Raw genomic sequence first — 22,374 nt, 5'->3', positions numbered from 1 at the left:
GCCTAAATTGATAGGTAAGTATGCATAAGCAAAAAAAGATTGCAAACTCAGCAAAATCAAAGATAATAGATTTTTAAATAAAAATTTAAAGAATTAAAGAGAATTTTGAAACCAGTCATGATTTATCTCATTTGTGTGCAAGTTCTGAAATAATACAAATATGTTAAGCTTTTCTGAGTTTGTTCTGAGTTTTCAGAACCACTTCTCAGTCTATGGAGGAAAAAAAAGAGAGAGAGACTTGAACAAAGAAGCAACAAAGTCAATTAATATATTTCATTAAAAATTTTATTTTTGGAGCCCATAAATGGGCAAATTCCAAAATAGTAGCAATACGGAGTATTTCACATTTTAATATCTCTTTCTATTCAGCAGTCCACTTTTGTATTTTGTTTTCTATAGACAAATACACTGGATTAAAGCAACAGTGCCCTTAACCCCAAGGTCAATGCCTGAGTATTTCCAATATTTATTTTGAGCACATAATAAAGCAGAGGCAATTACTTTTCTTGAACATTTTATTTCCATTCAGAGCTTAGCAATTACTTTAGCTTCACATTATTCTGTCATAAATGATAACCAAATGGCCTAAGTAGCTAAAATCATAAAACTATTATAAGCCAAGTCAATGGTATATATATAAAGTTAATATAAAATGACAACTATACGGGTACACATTTGTTTTGAACCTTACTAGAAATATGCCAAAATAACAAGTTTTATTAAAGAATGAGGTCCTTGGGCAGAGGCGGAAGAAGAGTCATATCATCAAAAATTATTAGGAAAACTGTAGGTAAAAAGAAATCAGCCTACAATTTTAACCAAATAAAGGAGGAAAGGAGAGTACCTCATCAGGGGCGATGACAGTTCAGGAAAATACATTTACCATCCATCACAAACTTTCTCACCACCTCGAGAGCTCAGCACAAGGCTCTCCAGGCATTGTTATTTTCCCACTAAGTTTCTTTATGTGGAACATAAACCTACATTTATGGTAACAACAGGATATTATACTGCTATTTAACCTGACAGCAAAAAACAGGAAAAAACTTACTAGGGCCAGACTGACCTCGGACCATCTCAATACCCCTGAAAATAGGGGCAAAAAAATGAATCATTAAGAAACAGTATTCAAAGAGCACTGTACTATCTAATGTGATTTATAAAACAAGTAAAATTCAGTAATCTTTGACGGAAAAAGCCATAGTATTATTTGAAATTTAGGAATGTTTTGATGCTGATTTTTTACTGAAGTGGTACTCCAAGCCGTTAAGTTGGAACAAATTCCAAACTCACAGTTACTTGCATCACCTCAGTTTAATAATCCAATAAATGACAAAAAAGACAAACAATGAAAACAGCATCATATAGCACAGCAGCTTTGTTTGGCTCCCTCTGGATAAAATCTTCAGTTTTCCCATGGTTTTACCTAGAAATCCCGTTGTAGAATCAAACTCTGAATCCTATGAGGAGAAAGGGAAAACAAAATGTAATAGTTGGATTCTAATATTCTACACATGCATGTTTAAGTAATTTAATATATTGTTATTAGAATACATTTTTAATGACATTTTCTGTGTTTAATCAATTCAGGACCCTGTTTATAACTTAGATAATCAGCCTGATTACTCCATGCAAAATAATTTTCTCAATAAATAAAAAGCTCTTTCATTATCCAATAAACATTCTTTCAGCTCCGGAGTAATTCAAAACCCCAAAGTATTTAGGTCTTATTCCAATTATGTGGATTAAAAAATATTAACAATAAAGTAAGTAGTTTATCTACTATCACACAGGTTTTTTCCCACTTTTTGTTGGGGCATTGCTCTCCAAGGTCAAATGTTGGGTTGCTTCCCAGTACAGAATTCATCCAAAATTTAATATGGTTAGCAGTTAAATGTACCTTTACTTTTAAGATCCTTTTATTTAGGTAGCTGACTTAGAAGGTCAGCAGAGTCTATTAAAAGTTAAGAGAATATCATGTAGAGGTGGTAAAATGTGGTAGAGACTACAAATATGGATGGGGAAAAACGACCACATTGAAACATAGGTGGAGAGGGTGTGGAGAAAAGGGAACCCTCTTGCACTGTTGGTGGGAATGTAAATTGATACAGCCAATATGGAGAACAGTATGGAGGTTCCTTAAAAAACTAAAAATAGAACTACCATACAACCTAGCAATCCCACTACTGGGCATATACCCTGAGAAAACCGTAATTCAAAAAGAGTCATGGGGCTTCCCTGGTGGCGCAGTGGTTGAGAGTCTGCCTGCCGATGCAGGGGACACGGGTTCGAGCCCTGGTCTGGGAAGATCCCACGTGCCGCAGAGCAGCTGGGCCCGTGAGCCACAATTACTGAGCCTGCGCGTCTGGAGCCTGTGCTCCGCAACAAGAGAGGCCACGATAGTGAGAGGCCTGTGCACCGCGATGAAGAGTGGCCCCCGCTTGCCACAACTAGAGAAAGCCCTCGCACAGAAACGAAGACCCAACACAGCCATAAATAAATAAATAAATTAATTAATTAATAAAAAAAAAAAAAAAAAAAGAGTCATGTACCACAATGTTCATTGCAGCACTATTTACAATAGCCAGGACATGGAAGCAACCTAAGTGTCCATCGACAGATGAATGGATAAAGAAGATGTGGCACATATATACAATGGAATATTACTCAGCCATAAAAAGAAACGAAATTGAGTTATTTGTAGTGAGATGGATGGACCTAGAGTCTGTCATATAGAGTGAAGTAAGTCAGAAAGAGAAAAACAAATACCGTATGCTAACACATATATATGGAATCTAAAAAAAAAATGGTTCTGAGGAACCTAGGGGCAGGACAGGAATAAAGACGTAGACATAGAGAATGGACTTGAGGACACGGGGAGGGGGAAGGGTAAGCTGGGACGAAGTGAGAGAGTAGCATTGACATATATACACTACCAAATGTAAAATAGATAGTTAGTGGGAAGCAGCCGCATAGCACAGGGAGATCAGCTCAATGCTTTGTGACCACCTAGAGGGGTGGGATAGGGAGGGTGGGAGGGAGACGCAAGAGGGAGGGGATATGGGGATATATGTATACGTATAGCTGATTCACTTTGTTATACAGCAAAAACTAACACACCACTGTAAAGCAATTATACTCCAATAAAGATGTTAAAAAAAAAAAAGCTAGAAAAGAAGTCCTTAAGATGAGAGAACTAGGTATGGATTAGAAACACTGCACTTTCATAGAAATCTCAGTATCCTGAGATGTACGGCCCTGGCACAATGACAGCCTTTGCACAATTCAGGCTCTAGGCAGCTCAAGCACTTTACATCTATAGTCTTCACTGGGGTTATGCATCAGAATCACCTGGGATCCTTTTTTCAAAATACATATACCTAGGCCCCTCCCCCTAAAATTCTGAATCAGTATATTTAGAGTGAGGACCAGGCATAAATATTTTCAAAGTTCTGCAAGTGATTCTAACGTACAACTTTCACAAGGAGATTGCTTTCAGTGCAATATTCATTTTTGAATAGTACAATTTTAAAAGCATTTGAAGAAACTAGGGAAGGTCCGGAGGAGTTTGACATACAAAATAAACATTGGAGAATGAAAAGAGCCTCTAACAAGAACAGGTATATATTACTGAGTTTGTTTAGACTAGAGATAAAAGGCTTGGGGATGTTACTATGTTCAAATCTTATTGACTTGTTCACAGTGATCCTTAGAAGATCAAGCAAAAGAAATAGGTTTACCTTAAGTAAAAGACATTTGGTTGGTTGGATATAAAGTGCTTTTGATTACTTGGCAGTCTATATCCAGAGATCTTTAAGAAGACTCAAAATAGTCATTTGTCCTGAGTTTTTAACAGTGTTTCTAAGCACAGGATTAAAGATAAATTGGCTTCCACCTCCTCCTCCTACTTATATGTGTTAGGCAAGATGAAAAATGTAAAACTCTGGCAAAAACGAATCTTAGAGGTATTCCAAACCAAATTTGAGAATATCAGATCAAGTTTCTTAAAGTTAAAATCATATTCACTTACCATTTCAGCTAATAATTTATTTTGATGTTTAACTTCATGGCCTATTTCAATGGACAGCTATAAAGTAGAAAGCGTAAACATTATTCCTTACATAAATGTTTTTAAGTGTTATAAAGTAAAAACAATATTGACATTCTAAGCATAAACATTTTCTCAAATAAAACTGTATTCTAAAAATATAAAATACACTCTCTTCTTTTGTTACTTTTCTCACTGAAATTAATGAAAAATAAATTTAAAATTTCTATTCCTTCCCAACTATGGACATTGTCTCCCTGTTCTTCATTTTGATTTCATCTTAATATTCAATTCCATCTTTTAATTTTGGTACATATTTCTCTCTGGTTCTCTTATCCTTGCATTCTTTTTTCTCTCTTTATACTGTTCACACAATAGCATTTGTTTGTATATTTCTTCATTTACATTTTTAAAATGTATACAAGTTCCCATATTATCAATTCAAATCCAGATATAAGCAATATTTTCCTAATGAATGTAGCATTACGTTGAATAAACATCTAAATTAATTATTTCTTTAGATTCTAAAGGTGTTTTTCTTTAAAATATGATGATAAATTGGAAAAAAAAACTCACAAGTTAGTGTTACCCACATCCTGAAGCTATGCACAAAAGAGGCTGATTCTAAATGAAATACCATAAGTGAGTACAGCTGCTACTCAAACCAAAACCTAATACTTTATACAACAAATTCATCAAAGGCTTCATTTCTAAGATATTTGAATAAACACACTACTACTAAATCTTGGAAACTACTAAAAATCTTGGCAAACCACTGCAAATATTGTTCTCAACTTATTTTGTGTGGAAAGCATCTGAGGTAATAGTGATGCAAAACCATGCTAGAATTCTATAGATCAGAATGTGAGCTTTTCCCCCAAATTTAACAATTCAGAGATAATAAAGCACCTATGAAACTAGATAGCCCAAATCACCTAACTACTTTCTACAACTGTCATTCATGCCAGGGGAGGAAATTTCCAGGAGAAAAAAGCTTTCTTCTAACAAGAAGCCTAAATCATCAATATTGGAATTAAAAAAAAAATCATTTAATTCTTAATTTCCTCTGAATGTTGTATTTTTAAAATTATTAACATTATACAATATTGCTTAGTTCATAGATCAACTCCTTTTGATTTAATATGACCTTGAAAACAATACTCATTTCAGAATTTAACAGTCTCCAGGCTGAATATAATTCTGTTTTCCAAAGACTAATGAAATAGCAATTAAGTTTTGGCAGCATAAGCTTCCAATGAATGCTCTATAAGTGTACTGCATGTTTATTTTAATGCAGAATCAATCACATACACTGTTAAAACTATCTTTTGGTAATCCTTTATTTAATACATATTAACTCAATACCACTATAAGGAATTATGGTAAGTGCTATGTAGAATATAAAACTAAGTACAACAGAAAACCCTATTTCTGGTAAATTTCTTTTACATACAAATAATTCCAATGCAGATCATTATGCAATAAGTGCTACAGAAATGGTACAAATGGTCTTATGTTCATAAGGAAAAGGCTACTTTTATGCGGTGATCAGGTATGGCCTGGAGGAGAGAAGATGCAATGAGGTGGAGCCTTTCAGAAGGGCAAGTCTTCAGCCAATGTCAGGAGGGAGAGGCAGTCTAAGGCAAAGGGATAGCATGCCCAAAGATACAGGAGTGGGAGCGTGACAGCATGCATAGGACACAAGGAGTACTTGAATTTGTCTGGCAGAAAGCATGTATACATTCTGGAGGTGCAGGAGGTAAGGTCTGAAAAGCTGTGGACAATATCTGCAGAACCTATTTGATCGAACTACAGAGTGTGAACTTCATTTCTTACATCATGGGAGGCCACTGAAGACTTCTGGGAGCGAGGATGCAAGTTAAAAAATACTCTAAAAAGATGACTGGTGACAGGGTGTAGCTCAGACCAAAACATGGGAAAAATTAAGAACAGATAGGTTAAAAGGCTTTCCCAACAGTTCACCTAAGAAAACTGGGGGATAGTATTAGAAATAGAAAGGTGGAAATAGGAACAGTAGAAAAAAAGCACAGGACTTGGTGACTGACGTGAGGTACAAAGGCAGAAACACGAAAGACAGATTTGTAGCTTTTGAGACTAGAAGAAGAAAAGTCAGAAGATGAGCTGCTTGGGGGTGGAAGGTGGATTGCTCTGAGACATTACTACAGACAACATGCAGTATTTTAGATTTAACTACAAAAAAAAATTCTGAAGTTAAAAACAAAACAAAACAAAACAAATATACCATATGTTTTGATTGGCCACATTTTCTAAACTTGTACTTAAATCATTTCTAAATTTTGAGTCATGTTGCTAAAACTTCATGGCTATTTCATTAGCCTTTGGAAAGTAGAATTGTAAAAGCCTGGAGACTGTTATATTCTGAAATGAGTATTGTTTTCAAGGTCATATTAAATCAAAAGTAGTTGATCTATGAACTAAGCAATTTTGTATAATGTGAATAATTTAGAAAACACAACATTTAGAGGAAATTAAGAATTAAATGATTTTTTTTTTAATTCCAATATTGATAATTTAGGCTTCTTGTTAGAAGAAAGCTTTTTTCTCCTGGAAGTTTCTTCCCCTGGCGTGAATGACAGTTGTAGAAAGTAGTTAGGTGATTTGGGCTATCTAGTTTCATAGGTGCTTTATTATCTCCGAATTGTTAAATTTGGGGAAAAATAGCTCATATCACCGAACTACACTATTTGGGTAACTGAATTCCCTAGTATGATGCCAATAAAAGTATATAATATGTGCTTTATACTTACAGATTTTATAGCAGTTACTTTGTTTCTCAGACTTTCCGTGAGTCTCTCATTTTCTTCTTCACAGGCACTATACCCACTATTAGGGTAGCCATAGTTCCCATAGTTGCCAGGAGGTACTCCTTCACCTGCAAGGATCAGAGTCACAAGCAGAGTTGCAGCAAAAACAAGCCACTTTTGAAACCTTGACAAGAAAGAACCGAAAAAGACCCCTGGAGGGCGTTGCAGACCACGTATGTCTATTATTCACACTCCAAATGAACTTTAAAAATTAATAACCAAATAGAGATCAGAACAATTCTAATACCCTCTCTTAAGCAAAGAATACTGAATTCAGTTCAAAACACATTTGTTGATTGCATATTGACTGCCCACAAGACACTGAAATAGGCACTGATATATAAGGATATTCTGGACACATTTCCTGCTCCCTAGAACTACACAGTTAAAAAAAAAATCTAAAAGTACCATAACATCAACTACCTATGGAAGAAGATTGGCTGTGAAGAGAAAGGCAGAAAGAGGATAATACAGCAGGATGGAGTTCATGGCAGAGGGAGGGTCCTTTACTAGCATCTCTTTCTTTTAAATAGAAAAGAGCTGGAATAACTTTTGGAGACTATTAGCTGAGATTTAAGAGAGGGACTCATTCATTCTTCAACAAATACTTGAGAAACTCCATGTATCAGATTCATTGTTCTTTCTAGGTGCCACTTTTTGGAGCTCATCTTCTAGGGAATAGCATTGGGATACAGGACTATAGTCCCAGCCACTGCCTAATACAGTACTTGATATTCATCAGGCAATCAAACAGGTAGAGTGAGCCTTGAACAGTGAATACATATACTAACATGTTGGAGGATTGAGAGAGGAAAGCATAGTTGACGGTGTTATCTAACCGCATTTTTTTTTTTTAACTATTGACAATTTTCTCAGTAAAAAAGAGAAAAGCCTGTCTTTGAAGAATGGTGATCATTTGGGGGGAATAAACAGTAAAGAGAATAATGGAGGAAAGTGACTAGGGTTATACAGGATTACTACAGGGATAAAGCAATCCTGGCTGAGGCAATATATTGTAGTGTGATTTTTCTCCAGAAGAACTCATCAGCCTAAGTTAGCCCAGGAAAAGCTGGATGGTTGGACTGATCAAGAGTTGGAGGTTTACAGTGTTGGGGCTGCTGAAGAACAGAGCCCCAAGACGATGAGATTTTTTGCAAAAAGACTGGGTGAATATATGGATTATGGGGATTAGACTGGACAAGGACTGAAGTAGTGTTGACAGAAGCCTGAGAATATGGAGGAAAGGGATGATACAGAAACTAAAGGTGTCCATAAACTCAAAGAGTGGATGGAGTGGTAGTGACAGTAACATGTGGAAGGGCCGGAAGTAGCAGGCAGCACTGGTTGTTGAAGGAAGGTCAAAGTGCGAATAGAAAGCTCGTTCAAGGCACAGCACAAATCTCACTTTCTCTAAAGAGCAAAACTCTCTCCTTTGAATTCTTACAGCTCTGACTATACGTTAACACTAATATCACACTCTAGACTGCACTCCAAGGGCAGAAAGTAAATTTGTTCTGCTCGTGGCTATATATCTCCCACAAACATACACACACAGTAAGGCACACCCAGTAAATACTTGTAAATGAATTAATTAATGAACAGAATCTGAATTCACTGTTATTCAACTTTGAATGTGCCTGCTTTGGCAGCAGTGGGGTCACAGGCTTCTTTGAGGACAGAGGCAGTGTCTCATCCTTCTTCTATATCCCCTGTACCTAATAAGTACTTTACATGCAGCAGACACACAATCTCCACCACCACAAAAACCACAACAAAATGCTAAACGAGTATGTTCCTGAGGAGGAGTTGCTTTCCCCAAATTTTCCCTCAACTGCTGACACACTATCCACAAAGCTCTCTAAGTGTGCCATCATAAAAGTTAAGGACTCAGGTGACTAGACATAATATTTTCCTCCACTCAGTGATTAAAATAATCATTTAAACAATGCATTCTCACCCTATTCATCAATGATACTCTGTACAAACTCTACCTTAATAAGGACCAAAATCCTTACAGAAAAGAAAAATGTCTTCATATTTTATGTGACTAAGGTCTTAGATATATAACGTTTGCCCAATAAGTCATTACTGACTGGTTGAATTTAACCACTTGACAACCAAGGAATTCATTTCTAAATTAATGGCTATTTGTCTCACTTCCTTTATTGTTATTTTTGCCTATCTTAATTTTATTTTTAGAGTTCTTCAATACTGTCCCATTTATTAAAAGTGAAATTCTCAGAAGTATTTCAAGGCACATTTCTTCTATTAAAGAGTTAATCTTCCCTCACACCATCATTCACTACCAATATTAATAAATAACTAAACAAAATAAAATAAAATGTTAGGAGTTGTTATTCTTTTGTATGACTTACTGCTATAAAAAGTTGTAGGAAAGCTAATGGGTGCCAAAGATGATCCTCTGACTTTGTCCATTAGACAAATGCTACTTTTGGATAGTTTCTATCAATAACTGAACCAAATCACTGAGAGAGACATGTGAAGTGTGGAAGCTTCGCCACATGAATATCTACTGATTCACGATCCCAGGTTTAAAGTTCCAGGTCAATACACACTGATACTTTAAAAAAAAAAAAAAAAAAAAAAAGCTCTGTCACATCATGTCACATCACACCAATGTAAATTTCAGCAATTGATACATCACCTTTCCTCTTCTCAACTACAGGGGAGCTTAAAAACAAAAAACAAACAAACAAAAAACCACTCTGTTCTAGAGATTCTAATTTAATTAGTCTGGGCTGGGGTCCGGGTATCAAAGCCCTAAAAGCTCTCCAGGTGATTCTAATGTACAGTCAGGGCTCAGAACCATCATTTCTCTAGTCCCTTTCCTGCAATTTATCATGGCACACTGCTGCACAAAAACATTCAAATGGGCCAAAAGATCCACCGATGAGATCCAAATTCCTTGGCCTAGCACTCAAAGGTCTACACAATGTGGTTGGTTCTGGTTCTATGTCTCCTACTCCAACCAAATTGGCTTAATCATAATCCTTTAAAACACATTATTCATAATTCTAGATTCCAGCCCTACAACTATTTCTGGGGGGAAAGGGTCATCCTTTCAACTGGAAATTATCTCTCCTACACGTCATTATTTAAGCTTTAGTTGAAGTTCCTATGTCTCCACAAAGTACCAAGTGCTCTATCTGTGAAATCCCTGAGACATTCACTACCTGTAGAACTTATTTGGTATTTGGTTGTACAGCTACCGCCTTGTACTATAATTTATCTTTGTACCTATTTCTACTCCTCAACTAGATTGAAAGCTTTGGGGAACACAAGCAGAGCTACCAACGACTGTATACCTAGAGCTTACTCAAGTACACAATAAATGATTGCTGTCATTAGTAATGATAAAAAGGAAAAACATTTAGGCATATAAAACTAACCTTGTTCAAAATGAGTTATATTTTTTTTCTACAATTTATTTGGCCAACTTTCCTTCTATGATCCAAGTATTCACAAAAACTACATTTTTCAAAAGCTGTTTCTCATACCACAATTTACTAATGAATGTACATGCCTAGAGTTACTGGCAACTTTCACTAACTTTAAATACCTGACACTTTTGAAAACTTTTTTTTTCTTTCTTCATCTTATAAGAACTGAAAGAGGTAACATTATCTTTTTTCAATATTTCATATATTTTCTCAGGTATATTGCACACTGATTTAGCAGGTTTCCCCCCCCCAATTATCTCTTAATAGTTTCAGAACCAGAAAATGCTGTTTTAATGGCTCTGTGTTATAACAGCCCATTATAAGTCCTTGTGACTAATTTGTTCCTGCTGCTTGGTGAACCTGCTTCCTAAGCTAAAAGGTCAAGAACAAATGCTAAGTCACCAAGCATTACCACATTCTACCGTCTTACCAGTGGAACAAGGCTCAGATAAGAATTGTTCTGGGTAAAATGGCCTTTAACGGTAATGATACGTACGTTTACCTTTGTAACTCACTGTAACCAGGCTAATATGATTATTATTAGTGTGCTTTGCATGCAACACTCACTCTTCAAACTTCGCTTCTGAAGAAACTAACATCAGGTCCAATAAAGAGAAACCGAAGACAGCAATTTTCAAAATCACGCTCAGACCGTCAATAACACTAAAAGACTCATCCATCACTGAGTTGGCACCTGTACATACCTCACCTCCAGTCCTCCACTACTCTCTCTAAACCTACCATCCATACCTGGGACTGAACTAAACTTAAGGAACGCCCCAGGATCTCGGGCAAATGGTGTGTTTCCACTTGGCACCGCCTCCAAAGACCCCTCCATACACCCTGCTCTCTGGTTCAGATTCCAGAGACATGAAACAGATCCGATTTCCTTCCGCGTCCCCGCGCCCAGCACGGCCAGTTCTAGGGCCCCCGAACTTAGAATCTCAGTCCTCTTCTTACCCAGGCCTGCACGCCTCATCCTGCCAGAGGAGCGGGGGAAAAGGCGGGCGGAGGGGTGGGTAGGAAGAGGCCAGGGGCCACCCGGACCGCGTCCTCAGTACCAGGGCCTGGCGAAACACCAACTTCTTCCCCTAAAGCGCCACGACATCAGGGTAGTCTAAACGTGGCGCCGGCTGATGGCGTCACCCAAGGCGCTTCTCGGCGCCCTGCGAGGCGGCTTGAATGGCATTCTGGGAAATGTAGTTCGCCGCCGAGGCCGGGAGTGTGGTAGGGGCGTAGGGTGAACCAGGCTGGAAGAGCGGGCGGGGCTCCCGGAAGAGGGGCGCGCGCTGCCCCGGTTCAGACTGCGGGCCTGGGACTCTGGATCTCAGCTTGTGGCCTGGCTCTTTCTCTCAGCTGTCGGCCCCCGAGTTTAACGCTATACATCTGTCCCTCCCAGACCACGAGAGGATGGTTGACTTCTTTCCAGATTCCGCCTCTCACTTCCTCTCACCTCGAGTTAGTTCAGGTAAAGTCAAAGAAAACTTTATCCAAGTTTCTGATGTCACACATAAGTAATCTGAGACCCATAGACGGGAAGGAAGAGGGTAACCCATCGGTGCCGGGTCACCAGTGGTGTAGAGAATACCAGGCCCCTTGCATTAGGGTTGCTGCTCGGATTAAAACAGTCGATGAAAGTAACAGGGTCTCCTCGGAGGCACTGAAGACTTCGTTCCCTGTTTCCGAGTTTGTTGCATTTCTAGAAAGAACCACGGCCATTAGTTGTTAAGGGCTCGAAGGACCCCTAAACTTCCTCCCACTTAGACCTTTTTAACTTACACAAAGGTTACTGAAATACTGTTTACACAGGGTAATGTGCCAATTTAAGAGGGGTGCTGGCGGGGGTGGAGTGGTACTGGAATCCGGATTAGTCCTAGAATTTCATTTTATCTCACAGGATTATCGTGAGGATTAAATGAGATAACGTGTTTTTTTAAAAAAAAGTCTGATACACAGTAGATGCTCAAAAACCACTGGATGCTTGCTGTTTTGTCGTCGCTGCTGTGTGACAGTGGGATAATCTCCATACTATAGATTTCTGAGAATGCAATGTCTGATCATTTAGTGTTCCCTCATAGTGTCTCAATATGAACATTGACTATAGTAGTGACAGAGTAAGTCTCTGCTCTAAGATCGTTTTTGTAAAATACACACACACAAAAAAACAATTTTTAATAAAAGTTATTAACCTGGGAAATAAGCTTAATCCAATAGCGTTTTGAGAGGAAAACAGTATTCATAAAAATAAACAACCATTCTCTAAAAACATGAGAATTAAATGAAGATTTTATCAGAAACAAGTATTGCAAATAAACACTGACGTTTCAATAAGAGAGATGATGGCATTTTATCTTACAATCTGTGACAGTTCTTTTGTAAGAAGTACACATGTTCTATAAGCAAAACATGTCAGAAAAATCATCTTGCTTAAAGAAGGCTTTCTCATATTAATGTAATTTTTTAAATCTAATGTTGAGTTTGCCAAAATATCATTTAAATTACATATGTACTTATCCTCTTATAAACTACTTCCCCTACATGGTAGGGAGATATAATAATAAAATATAAAAGGGATAAAAAATAAAGTAACAAAGGGTACCAAGAGTATAACTGAAAACAGGCAAAGCTGGTTTGTATTGAGCTTGTGACCCAAAAATCCAAATAGTTGCTTATCGCTTCTGTTGCCAGTCTCAAATTAGGATAATCCCATCTGAGAAGATTTTGCATGCAAAAGATGAAGCGGAAAAGATGGATTTAATACACAGAAAAACAGTTATTCAATAGGACCACAGCTGACATAGAGACTAGCGGGAGTTCTCTTCACTTTTATCATTTTCTATTTTTCTTTTCCTTTTTAATAAAATCCCTAACTCTTCTTACTGAATGAAGACCAATAAAATTCTTAGAGATGAGGAGTACTTAGAACTTTTTTTCAATTCTCATAGGATAATTTCATAGAAAACATCTAATCTTTGGGGTCTCTAGGAAATGAATGACGAAAAATGACAATTAGTCTGTACTACTATTTCTTGTAGTAATTACAGAAACAAGAATATGAGCAGGAAATGTCTGAATCGTGCAAAATTTGAAACTTTCTTTTTCAAAACTGGCTAAATCAACATTAACAAAATTTCCAATCATGAAACAAATTCAGTATATCAAGCATAATATTTGAACTGTGAGAAAATGTAAACTAAAATCCAATAGCTCTTGACTTACAAACAGGCTATGGAACAAAAGTTAGTTTGTCAGTTATTTGGCACTTAAAGCACATTTCTCCTGGAGACTGGATTGACGGTAAGGTTCCCAACCCAGGCCAATAGCGTAGCTGCTGTGCTTCCTATGTTGGCCAAAGTCTAGGTAACCCATAGTATAGCTGAAATATACTATACATTCTCAGTGAAAACCAGTAGAAAAAAGTAACTTTACTTTTCATGATAAAGTGATGTCATTAAAAAAGAAATTTTTAAATAAAAAATTTTAAAAATTATTTTGGTTATTCTTGTTTGAGAAGGAATTCGTTTTACTTAATAGTTGAGAATGCAAAAAAAAATTTCAAAGAGTTTTCAAAGAGCCACCAATTTGATCTTCCCTTTCCATAATTCAAGAATATTCCTAGCACCTATGTAATGCGTCTCAGCTTTAGTTAGTAAAAATGAGGCACACAATTCCAACTGAAAAGTCTTCAGCAGAGCCAGCTGTGTGATCTGTGGGACCCAATGCAAAATGAGAATGCAATACCCCTCATTCAAAAAGCAGGAAAAAGTGCAATTAAAGATAGTAAAAAATAAAGTTTTTTCTTTTGTTGCGATCTTTCCCCACCAACTTGTCATGGTGTTTTATTTGCTATTTTATGTCCTTCTAAGTAAAGAAAAATAAAAATTTAAATTATTGGCATGAATTTTACCCTTTAGATTGTTCAGTTTTAAATGCAAGCATGAGAGCATTTAACTCATATGTGAAATCACCAAAATCACACAGTTCGAATTTCATAGCTCATACATGAACATGTATAATATTTTGTAGAAACACTGCATAAAACTAACTCAACTATTTTTATTCCAATCTTGATGTGCGCCAGGTCTTGATAGTCTACCAAAACTTGGTCTTCATCTTATTGGTGAGTTAGGAGGGACTGAAAAGTAAAGTAATTACGGTTGCCCTATCTTTTTCTTTCCTTCGATGTCATCATTTTAAATATAACTGCCTAATACAAGGAAGTAAGATGAGTATGGAAGAATATAAGTTTCCTTGGATGTTTTCTTCTTTCTGCAGAAGAACTTCTGGTTCATGTGGTCTTTCAGGGCTGTCAGTGCCCGCACTTATTCAGTCACAGACTTAAAACACTTACCTTCTACTCACTTTGAGTTTTGCAGAACTTCCACGCATTATGTGTCCACTGGAATTCTGTGCTTATGGAACATCACAAATGTTACATGTGAATGGGGTGGCAATGAACAATAAACATGCATATTGCCATCTCCTCTGCTCATATGCATGCTCCACGGTTCCATTAGACTTCATTTACAAAACACAAATTCAAAGATAAAATGAAGAATTTCAAAACAGTGACTGCAGAGCATTAAACCAAGCAGGATGTTCTTCTAGCCAAGAGACCTATGCAACTGCAAAGATTGCACACTGGTGAACTTGGCCCTGGGCTGCAGAGAGAAATCTTCCAAGGTAATGGGGACATAGTTGGTAGAGAAAAAGGAAGAAAGTGAGTGAATACAGAGGATATATATATCCACAGGGAGAGACTGATCAAGGTGAAATAACTGAGAGGTGAAATTCTCAGGGAAACAAGAAAATAGAGCATGCAGGTGCTGCTCCAAGCAAAAGGAAAGAGGAAGGAAGGGAAGAGGTTGTTAGTTGTACCGTTTTCCCAAACCACCCACCAAGTTGGTCTCAGTAAGTGGTTAATGAACCATAGATGAGTGAAATTCTTGTGACTTGGCATGTATAAGCAGTAGAAAATTTTTTCTCAAGGCAGGCATGATCCCAGAAAACCTAAATGATAGGGTGTGATTGCCAGGATAAGGCTTTTTCTTGTGTGTAACTCCAAGATGTTTCATTCTTCCAGCAATTCGGATGTATTACTTAGACCTCATTCTGGGGAATGATTCCTTCCTTAATGTCAGTGAATCAGTAGCTTTGATTTTTTTTTTTTTTTCTGAATATCTGGACCCATAGCAGAGCTAAATTTCAAACAGCACTTTGCATAGGCTGCCCTTTTAATATTCCAATTTTAGACAAACTTTTGAGATTTATAAAACATTGTTTTAGGTTAAAGATGATAGGTTTAATTTCCATCGCTTAGAAAATATTGGTGTTGTATGTTTTAAAAGGCTCTGCATTATGACTCCATGTTAGAAACCAGAATATCTAACCTACAAATTGTTTTAAAAGGTATTTTTTAATGAACAGTAAAGTTAACAATGAGTAAAGTTGGCATGATGTTATATTTTTTGCAGGGCTTTTTGTTTTTTGCATTTTGGGACAAGTAGGAAGACAGAATTTCAAGGTGGACATCGTGGATTACAATTGCACAAAGTAGAGCCTGGCTTCTTTGTGGAAAGCCCAGATGCAGCTGATTTTGTCCCTCTGGGGCTACGTGGTATCTTCTCTCAGCACCTCTCACCTACTTTACTCTTCTCTTTGAACACTGGATTCCTATAACTGTTCCAGAATGAAAGCCTCGGCCCCATGTCTCTTTGACCTTCCAGTTTGATCCGTGTAGCAAACCGTTTCCCAGTACGAGTTTTCTGGAAGAGAATTCCGACTGGTCAAACATGGGTAAGGGGTCCATCCCTGGTTGGTCCAAGCAGCTGATGCTGAGTGATAGGGATTCCAGAACTTTGGGCAGAGCAGAGTCTCTAAGTGGATGCAGGGGTAGGGGAAAAGGTTATTTCTTAGTACATTAAAGCACGTGTGCGGTTTGAGTCCTTGCATAAAAGCTCTTGATCTCTGCTCTGAACCATAAACAGATTTCATGCAATAGCTTAGGGCTCTGTGCTCACTCCCATCACTGAGGCCTTTATCACTATCATAAACCTGCCATGAAAGTTATGGTTAGTTAGTTAGGGCAATGATTTGTATTCCTAACCCAGGTGTGTTTGGCCACGTGCCTTTACTCTTGTTTATTTTATTTTATTGAATTCTCTTTATTGGGGTTAGAAGACCATCTTCTCTTGAGAGGCAAGGATAAAGACCTGATCTTGTTTGAAGCAGGTCTTTATGGGAGACGCTAGGAATTTGATTTCTTCTCCTGCCCCAGTACTTCCCCCCTGTTAAAAATTCTCTATAAATAGGGCCTCAAGGTCAACATAATTTGAGCAATAACTATTAGCAAGGAGTTATGTGGAAATAAGAACTGTTACAGAGAAAATTAGGAAAATTGATTTCATAGGAGCAGGGGAGAGAGAATTTGCCTTCACAGCCTCAGCACTCAAACTGTAGTAGAGGGTGATACGGCACTTCTGGGCACTTAGCATGCGTGCCTATTCTAGGCTAGCGTGAATTTTTATAGCTCAATTAGAAAGCTTTGAAAAGATTTTAAAAAGTGTGTTTAAATGATAATGTGTTACATAAATATTCATGGTTATACAGTCCTCTGAAATCTGGACCACTTAGAACTTTCTTCCATTAAATAATGACTTTTTTTTTTTGCATACAGGTGCCATCCATTAGAGGGATAGTGACCAATGACATCCATTACGCACAGCCATGAATATTTATCTAGTGCCTTATCCCTGTACCAGAGAGAATAGGAAAAGAGTTATGAAGAGGCTTTTCTTCCACACCAGATGACCAGTGTCCTTCCTCAGCTCAACTGAAGAAGAAGAAATTAAGTGGACTGGTCTTCAGGTGAGGCTTCATACCCCACTAATATTCTGCTGGGTGAGGGTTAACTTAACTGATGAAAGAAAGTACGTGACAGATTCTAATGCTAGTGGAATAATGGAGTAGTTTGCCAGGGTCTATTGATACAACTCTTTATCTAGAAGGCCTTAAGACAAGGTTAGTTAGTATTTTGCTTAGTATCTGTGTGACTTAAGAGTTACTCACAGGCAGCCCTCTGAAGAATTGTCAGGCTCTATACCAGCACTGTCCTTTCCCCTCTACTCCAAAACCAGCCGAGCTTACGCAGATGACATCACAATTGTAACTCACTGAATGGATGTGAGAGAACTGGGACAGACAGTGAGTAGCCAGCCATGTGTCATTTACCCGCAGACGTTACTGACATCCTACTCTGTCACTCTAGGCCTGGCCCCTTTTTTTATTTCCAGTAACTTATTTCTACCATTCTTTTGAGCATTTCTGTTTGGATATCCTGCCATTATCTCAAACTCAGTCATTATCTTCCCCAAAGCAGTTTGCCTGTCTGATTTTCTACCCTTGTTAATGATATGATTAAGCCTCAAAACCTCTGAGTCACTATGACCTTTCCCCACTTTGCCAACACCATCAACCCAATGGCCAAGTCCTCTTGAAGTGTCTTTTTGATTTACCCCTTTCTTTCCATTTCAAAACTAACAATATTATTAAAAGTTTCAAATACGTCAAATCTTGCTGGGGCTTCTTAATTTCCTCGCTTTCAGGTCCACTCCCCTCAAACACACCAGATTAAAATTTCCAGAACTCTAATCTTGTCTTATCACTATTTAATTAAATTAATTAATTAATTTTCTGGCTGCACCACGCAGCTTGTGGGACCTTAGTTCCCCGACCAGGGATTGAACCTGGGCCCCCTGCAGTGGAAGCACAGAGTCATAACCACTGGACCACCTGGGCATTCCCATCTTACCACTATTTAATGGCATTTGATGAATTCTGCAGGATTTATTGGGGGCGGGGGTGAAGAGTTATATTTTCGTTTCCCTGAAGTCATCTGGAAACGCCCCGAAGATGGTGTCTGTGTATGGTCTTCAGTAGTCACAGTTTTGAGGAAAAATTTAGTGGACATCTGAATCTTTCTTGCACTCTAAATTATTAGTGTTTTGTCATTCACATTTATATCTATACTTTAACTGTAATTAGTTTCGTGTATGGTATGAGATAGTAATCAAGTTGCATTTTTTTTTCCTGTATGGATACGCAATTTTTCCATTATCATTATTATTAAAAATACTGTTCTTTTCCCATCTCCCCCAGTTCTTTCTCATGAACCAAGTACCTCTACATCTGTTGCCTTTTTATAAGCTCTCTGTTTATTCCATTGGTCTATTCTTTTATCCTTGCTTTAGCAACACACTCTCTTATATAGCTTTATAATGACTTAGTAAAACAAGTCCTCCTACAATGCTCTTCTTCGTCGAGAATGTCTTAACTAAGACCCTTCTGTGTTTCCATATAAGTTTTAGAAAAAGCTTGTCAAGTTTCACTTAAAAAAAAATCCTATTGCTATTTTGACTGGGCTTGCATTGCAGTAGGGCAACAATGATGTCTTTACAACATGGAGTTTTCCAATTCTTAAACACAATGTATTTCTCTAATTATATTGGGTTTCCTCAATTTCTCACAATAATGTTCTATAGTTTTCTGTGTAGAGGTCTTGCAAAATTTTTGCTAGATGTATCCCTATGTATTGATACTTTTGATGTTATTATGAATAGTATCTTTCTTAAGAATTTCATTTTCTAACTGTTGCTAGTATATAAAAATGAAATAAAAGTAAATTCTGATAGATTATCCACTGATTCAAGCAAATTGTCTATAAAAAGTGGATAATTTTATTTCTTCATTTACAATCCCTAATCCTTTTTCTTTTTCTATTTTTTTCTTTATTGCACTGGTTAGGATCTCCAGCACAGTGTTGAACTTATGTCCAAAGTCAAGGTGATAACTTTCAGTATTATTACATATAAATGTTTTCATAGATACTTTTTATAAATACTTTATCAGATTCAAGAAGTTTATGTCCTAGTTTGCCAAGACGGTTTTTTTAAGAATCATTAATGATTATAGGATTCTATCATATTCTTTTTCTGAATCTTTTGAGATGATCAGCTTTTAAATTCTTCTTTTAATGTGGTGAATGAAATTAATTTTTAAATGTTAAACCAAGTCTGCATTCCCAGAATGAACTCAATTTGATCATGATATAGTATTCTTTTTTCATATACTATTTACTTCGATTTGACAATATTTGTTAAAAATTTATATATCTTTATCATGAGAGAAATTTGCCTGTAATTTTCCTTTCTTGTAATGACTCGTCAGGTTTTAGAGTCAAGGTTATGCTAGCCTAATTCCTTATATATTTGGAAGAATTCATTGGTGAAGTCATTGGGATCTGATGATTTTTCACCTATTTTCTTGAAAATATTCTTTAGGGATTACTAATGTATGGGTTCAATACCTGAATCACCTGTGGGTCTGTTTATATTGTCTTTTTTCTCTTTGTTTTTAGTCATAAGTCTTGTTTCTTAGCATCTCTATTAACTCTTAATTGAATTGTAGAAAATATGTAATGTCACTTGATAAAATTTAAATGTTTTTTACTGGGAAAAAGGCGCACAAATTCAGCATTTTCCATCTCAGTATATGGTATGATGCATTTTCTGGGTTGTTCAATGCTTTTAAAGAACAAAATGAATTCTGCTTTGAAAATATGCATGGGCCTGAAGCATCAAAGATTTAGGTAAACAGATGAGAGTCTCAGTAAAAATTATAATGGAATGAGTTAGTATAAAGACAGAGCATATCTCTATATTATACATTTGAAAAGTAAAAGACCCATAAAATTGAAATCTGTACAGGTAAAATAAAACTATTCTCAAACTGATGCACCACAAGTTTCTGAACTGGTTCTGTTACAAAAAGAATGGAGTGAAATTAGCAAGCTTTGCTTAAACTTTTAAAATCTAAATATAATAGAAATCCAGACCTTAAAAATGTATTTATTTTCTCTACCTTATGGTGAGTCTAACAGTTCTTTTAGGGACTAATTATGAAATGTTTCAAATAAATACAAAATAAAAAAACCTCTTTCACGAATATCCTTAAGGCAAAAGTATAGAGCAAAAGTAGTTATTTTTTTCCCCACATGCCCCACAGGATTTAGTTCACTTTTATAGAACATAGTTTTTATGTTTATCTAAACGCCCAACTATTTTAAGCTGTATTTGACATGCATGGATACTCTTAATTTCTGTGTGTGTCAGAGAAGGGGGCAGGATTCTATTTCAGACCAGAGAATTTGTATTGATGCCACTAATGAACTTAAATTTTAAATTGGACCCTTATTTTTTGCACACACACTCACACAATTTAATTATAATATGCTGTCCACAAGCTGAAATACAATAGGATGGCAATACAATGATAGAAAGGGCGTATGCTCTTTTTGCTGCACCCTCTATTGCCAGAATCTCACATTATATTTCTTAAAAACCCATTTTGCTCAAGGAATAAAGTTTATTTACCAAGATATAATTAGAAATTAATTTTTTTTCAAAAACACCTTCTACAAGCAGACTTATTCCCTTATTTGTTAGAAGTAGGAAAAGTTTTAGCTTCTATGGCTTTTTCCCTCTAGATTTTTTCTAAAAAATTTAAATGGAAGGTATTTGTAGAACGTAACAAAAATAAGTTTTTTGAAACTAAAAATGTGATTTAAAAACAAGGAAGTTGGCACATTTAGTGTTAAGGACAGAAAGCAAGTATGGAGCATGGAAAGTTGAGAAGTAGAATGTATTTTTGCCCCCAGTTATATAGCAACATTAAAATAAAGGAATGGGACTATATTTTCATATCAAATACCTAAACCAATTGCTTGTTTTACAATTTGTTTTAAAATGGCAATAATAAATTCTTCGTTTGTAAAAATTCCCATTTATAACCGGAGCCAAGTCAAACGTGAACCAGCAACTATTCCAGAATTGTAGGATCTCCGTGGCCCACAGGAGACAAAAAGGAAGAAAGAAAACCTTTTTTCTAATAATCCACAGAGGCTGCTTAACTCATGGCAGGACAAGCAAATCATGTCCTCTGAATAAATAAATAAATAAATAAATAAAAGCAACCTTACATCTCCGAAGCAGTTAGCCAGCATTCTTTCAGTGAAACCAAAAGATAAGGGAGGAGAAGGGGAAGTAGTGAATCATTCCGGGTTCCCTGTAACCAGTTTATCACTCTGGTCATAAACAGGTGCAGAGAGCTATCAAGTGGAATTACCAGATATTATTTTTTTAGGAGATTTAATTTCATTCTGGTAGGCAGTTATATCTGGTTAAGCTATTTTATTTTTGATCTGCCCTTACTCTTGGAGCATAGCTCCTTCAGGCTCTCATTCCTCCTGGGCCTGAGCCATTCCTCCCTGGTGAACTCAAAATTCAGTCTTCCTGGAACCATCCAATCACTGCATCCTTTGCTTAAAGCTTTAGCCTTTTAGAAGCTGCTTTCTGCATGGTTTCTCAAAGTCTCTCACAACACTTGCACTGGTTCGGGGTCAGCAAATGCATTGAGGGCAGGTTATCTATAGAAGGGCGGGCTTTCTTTTCTGCAGTCCCCTCTTTTTCTGGGATCTCGATCCTTCAAGTCCTGGTTGTCTTGGAGGCTCTGAACTTCATTTCTATCTCCCCAGCCCAACGAGAAAAGTGTTGCGAGCTCTGGGTTACCACTTTCTGCTCAGTCTCCATGCTCCTATGCAATGAATCAGAAAGTAATTTGCAAAGAAAAAGAATGTTTGATTTAACTTCATAAGACTTAAAAACTTCTGCTTGTCAAAACGGTTCAAGTTGTATCAGAAATTGTATCTGTTTCCTAAATTTTGTTCATCCTTCTTAGAGTATACAGTTGTAGATGGGAAGTAACAGCCTAGCCAGGGACTAAATTTCCCCATCCCATTTGCCACTAAGTGTAGCCAGTGAAATGTAAGTGAAAGTAATGCATGCTAACTTATGGGTCAAGATTTACAAAAGGCCAGTGTACCTCCTCCATATTCTCTTCGCACCTCAGCTGGATGTAGATGATGATAAGGCAGGAGCTGACAGTAAAGTCACAAGATCAAAGC

General features: G+C 36.8%; 1 protein-coding gene across 1 annotated transcript; it reads right to left on the bottom strand.

Annotated features, from left to right (window-relative positions):
• Positions 1 to 1,295: 1,295 nt before the first annotated feature.
• Positions 1,296 to 11,477, bottom strand: BET1 (Bet1 golgi vesicular membrane trafficking protein). The gene is made up of 4 exons (XM_061197781.1): positions 11,316 to 11,477; positions 6,838 to 6,962; positions 4,031 to 4,087; positions 1,296 to 1,460 (listed from the first exon to the last, which is right to left on the bottom strand). The coding sequence occupies exons 1-4, from the start codon at positions 11,332 to 11,334 to the stop codon at positions 1,305 to 1,307; spliced, it is 357 nt and encodes a 118-aa protein (XP_061053764.1). The 5' UTR covers positions 11,335 to 11,477; the 3' UTR covers positions 1,296 to 1,304.
• Positions 11,478 to 22,374: the final 10,897 nt, after the last annotated feature.

Source organism: Eubalaena glacialis, chromosome 8, assembly GCF_028564815.1.
Source record: "Eubalaena glacialis isolate mEubGla1 chromosome 8, mEubGla1.1.hap2.+ XY, whole genome shotgun sequence".
NCBI lineage: Eukaryota > Metazoa > Chordata > Mammalia > Artiodactyla > Balaenidae > Eubalaena > Eubalaena glacialis.
This window is presented reverse-complemented; position numbering and strand designations above follow the sequence as displayed.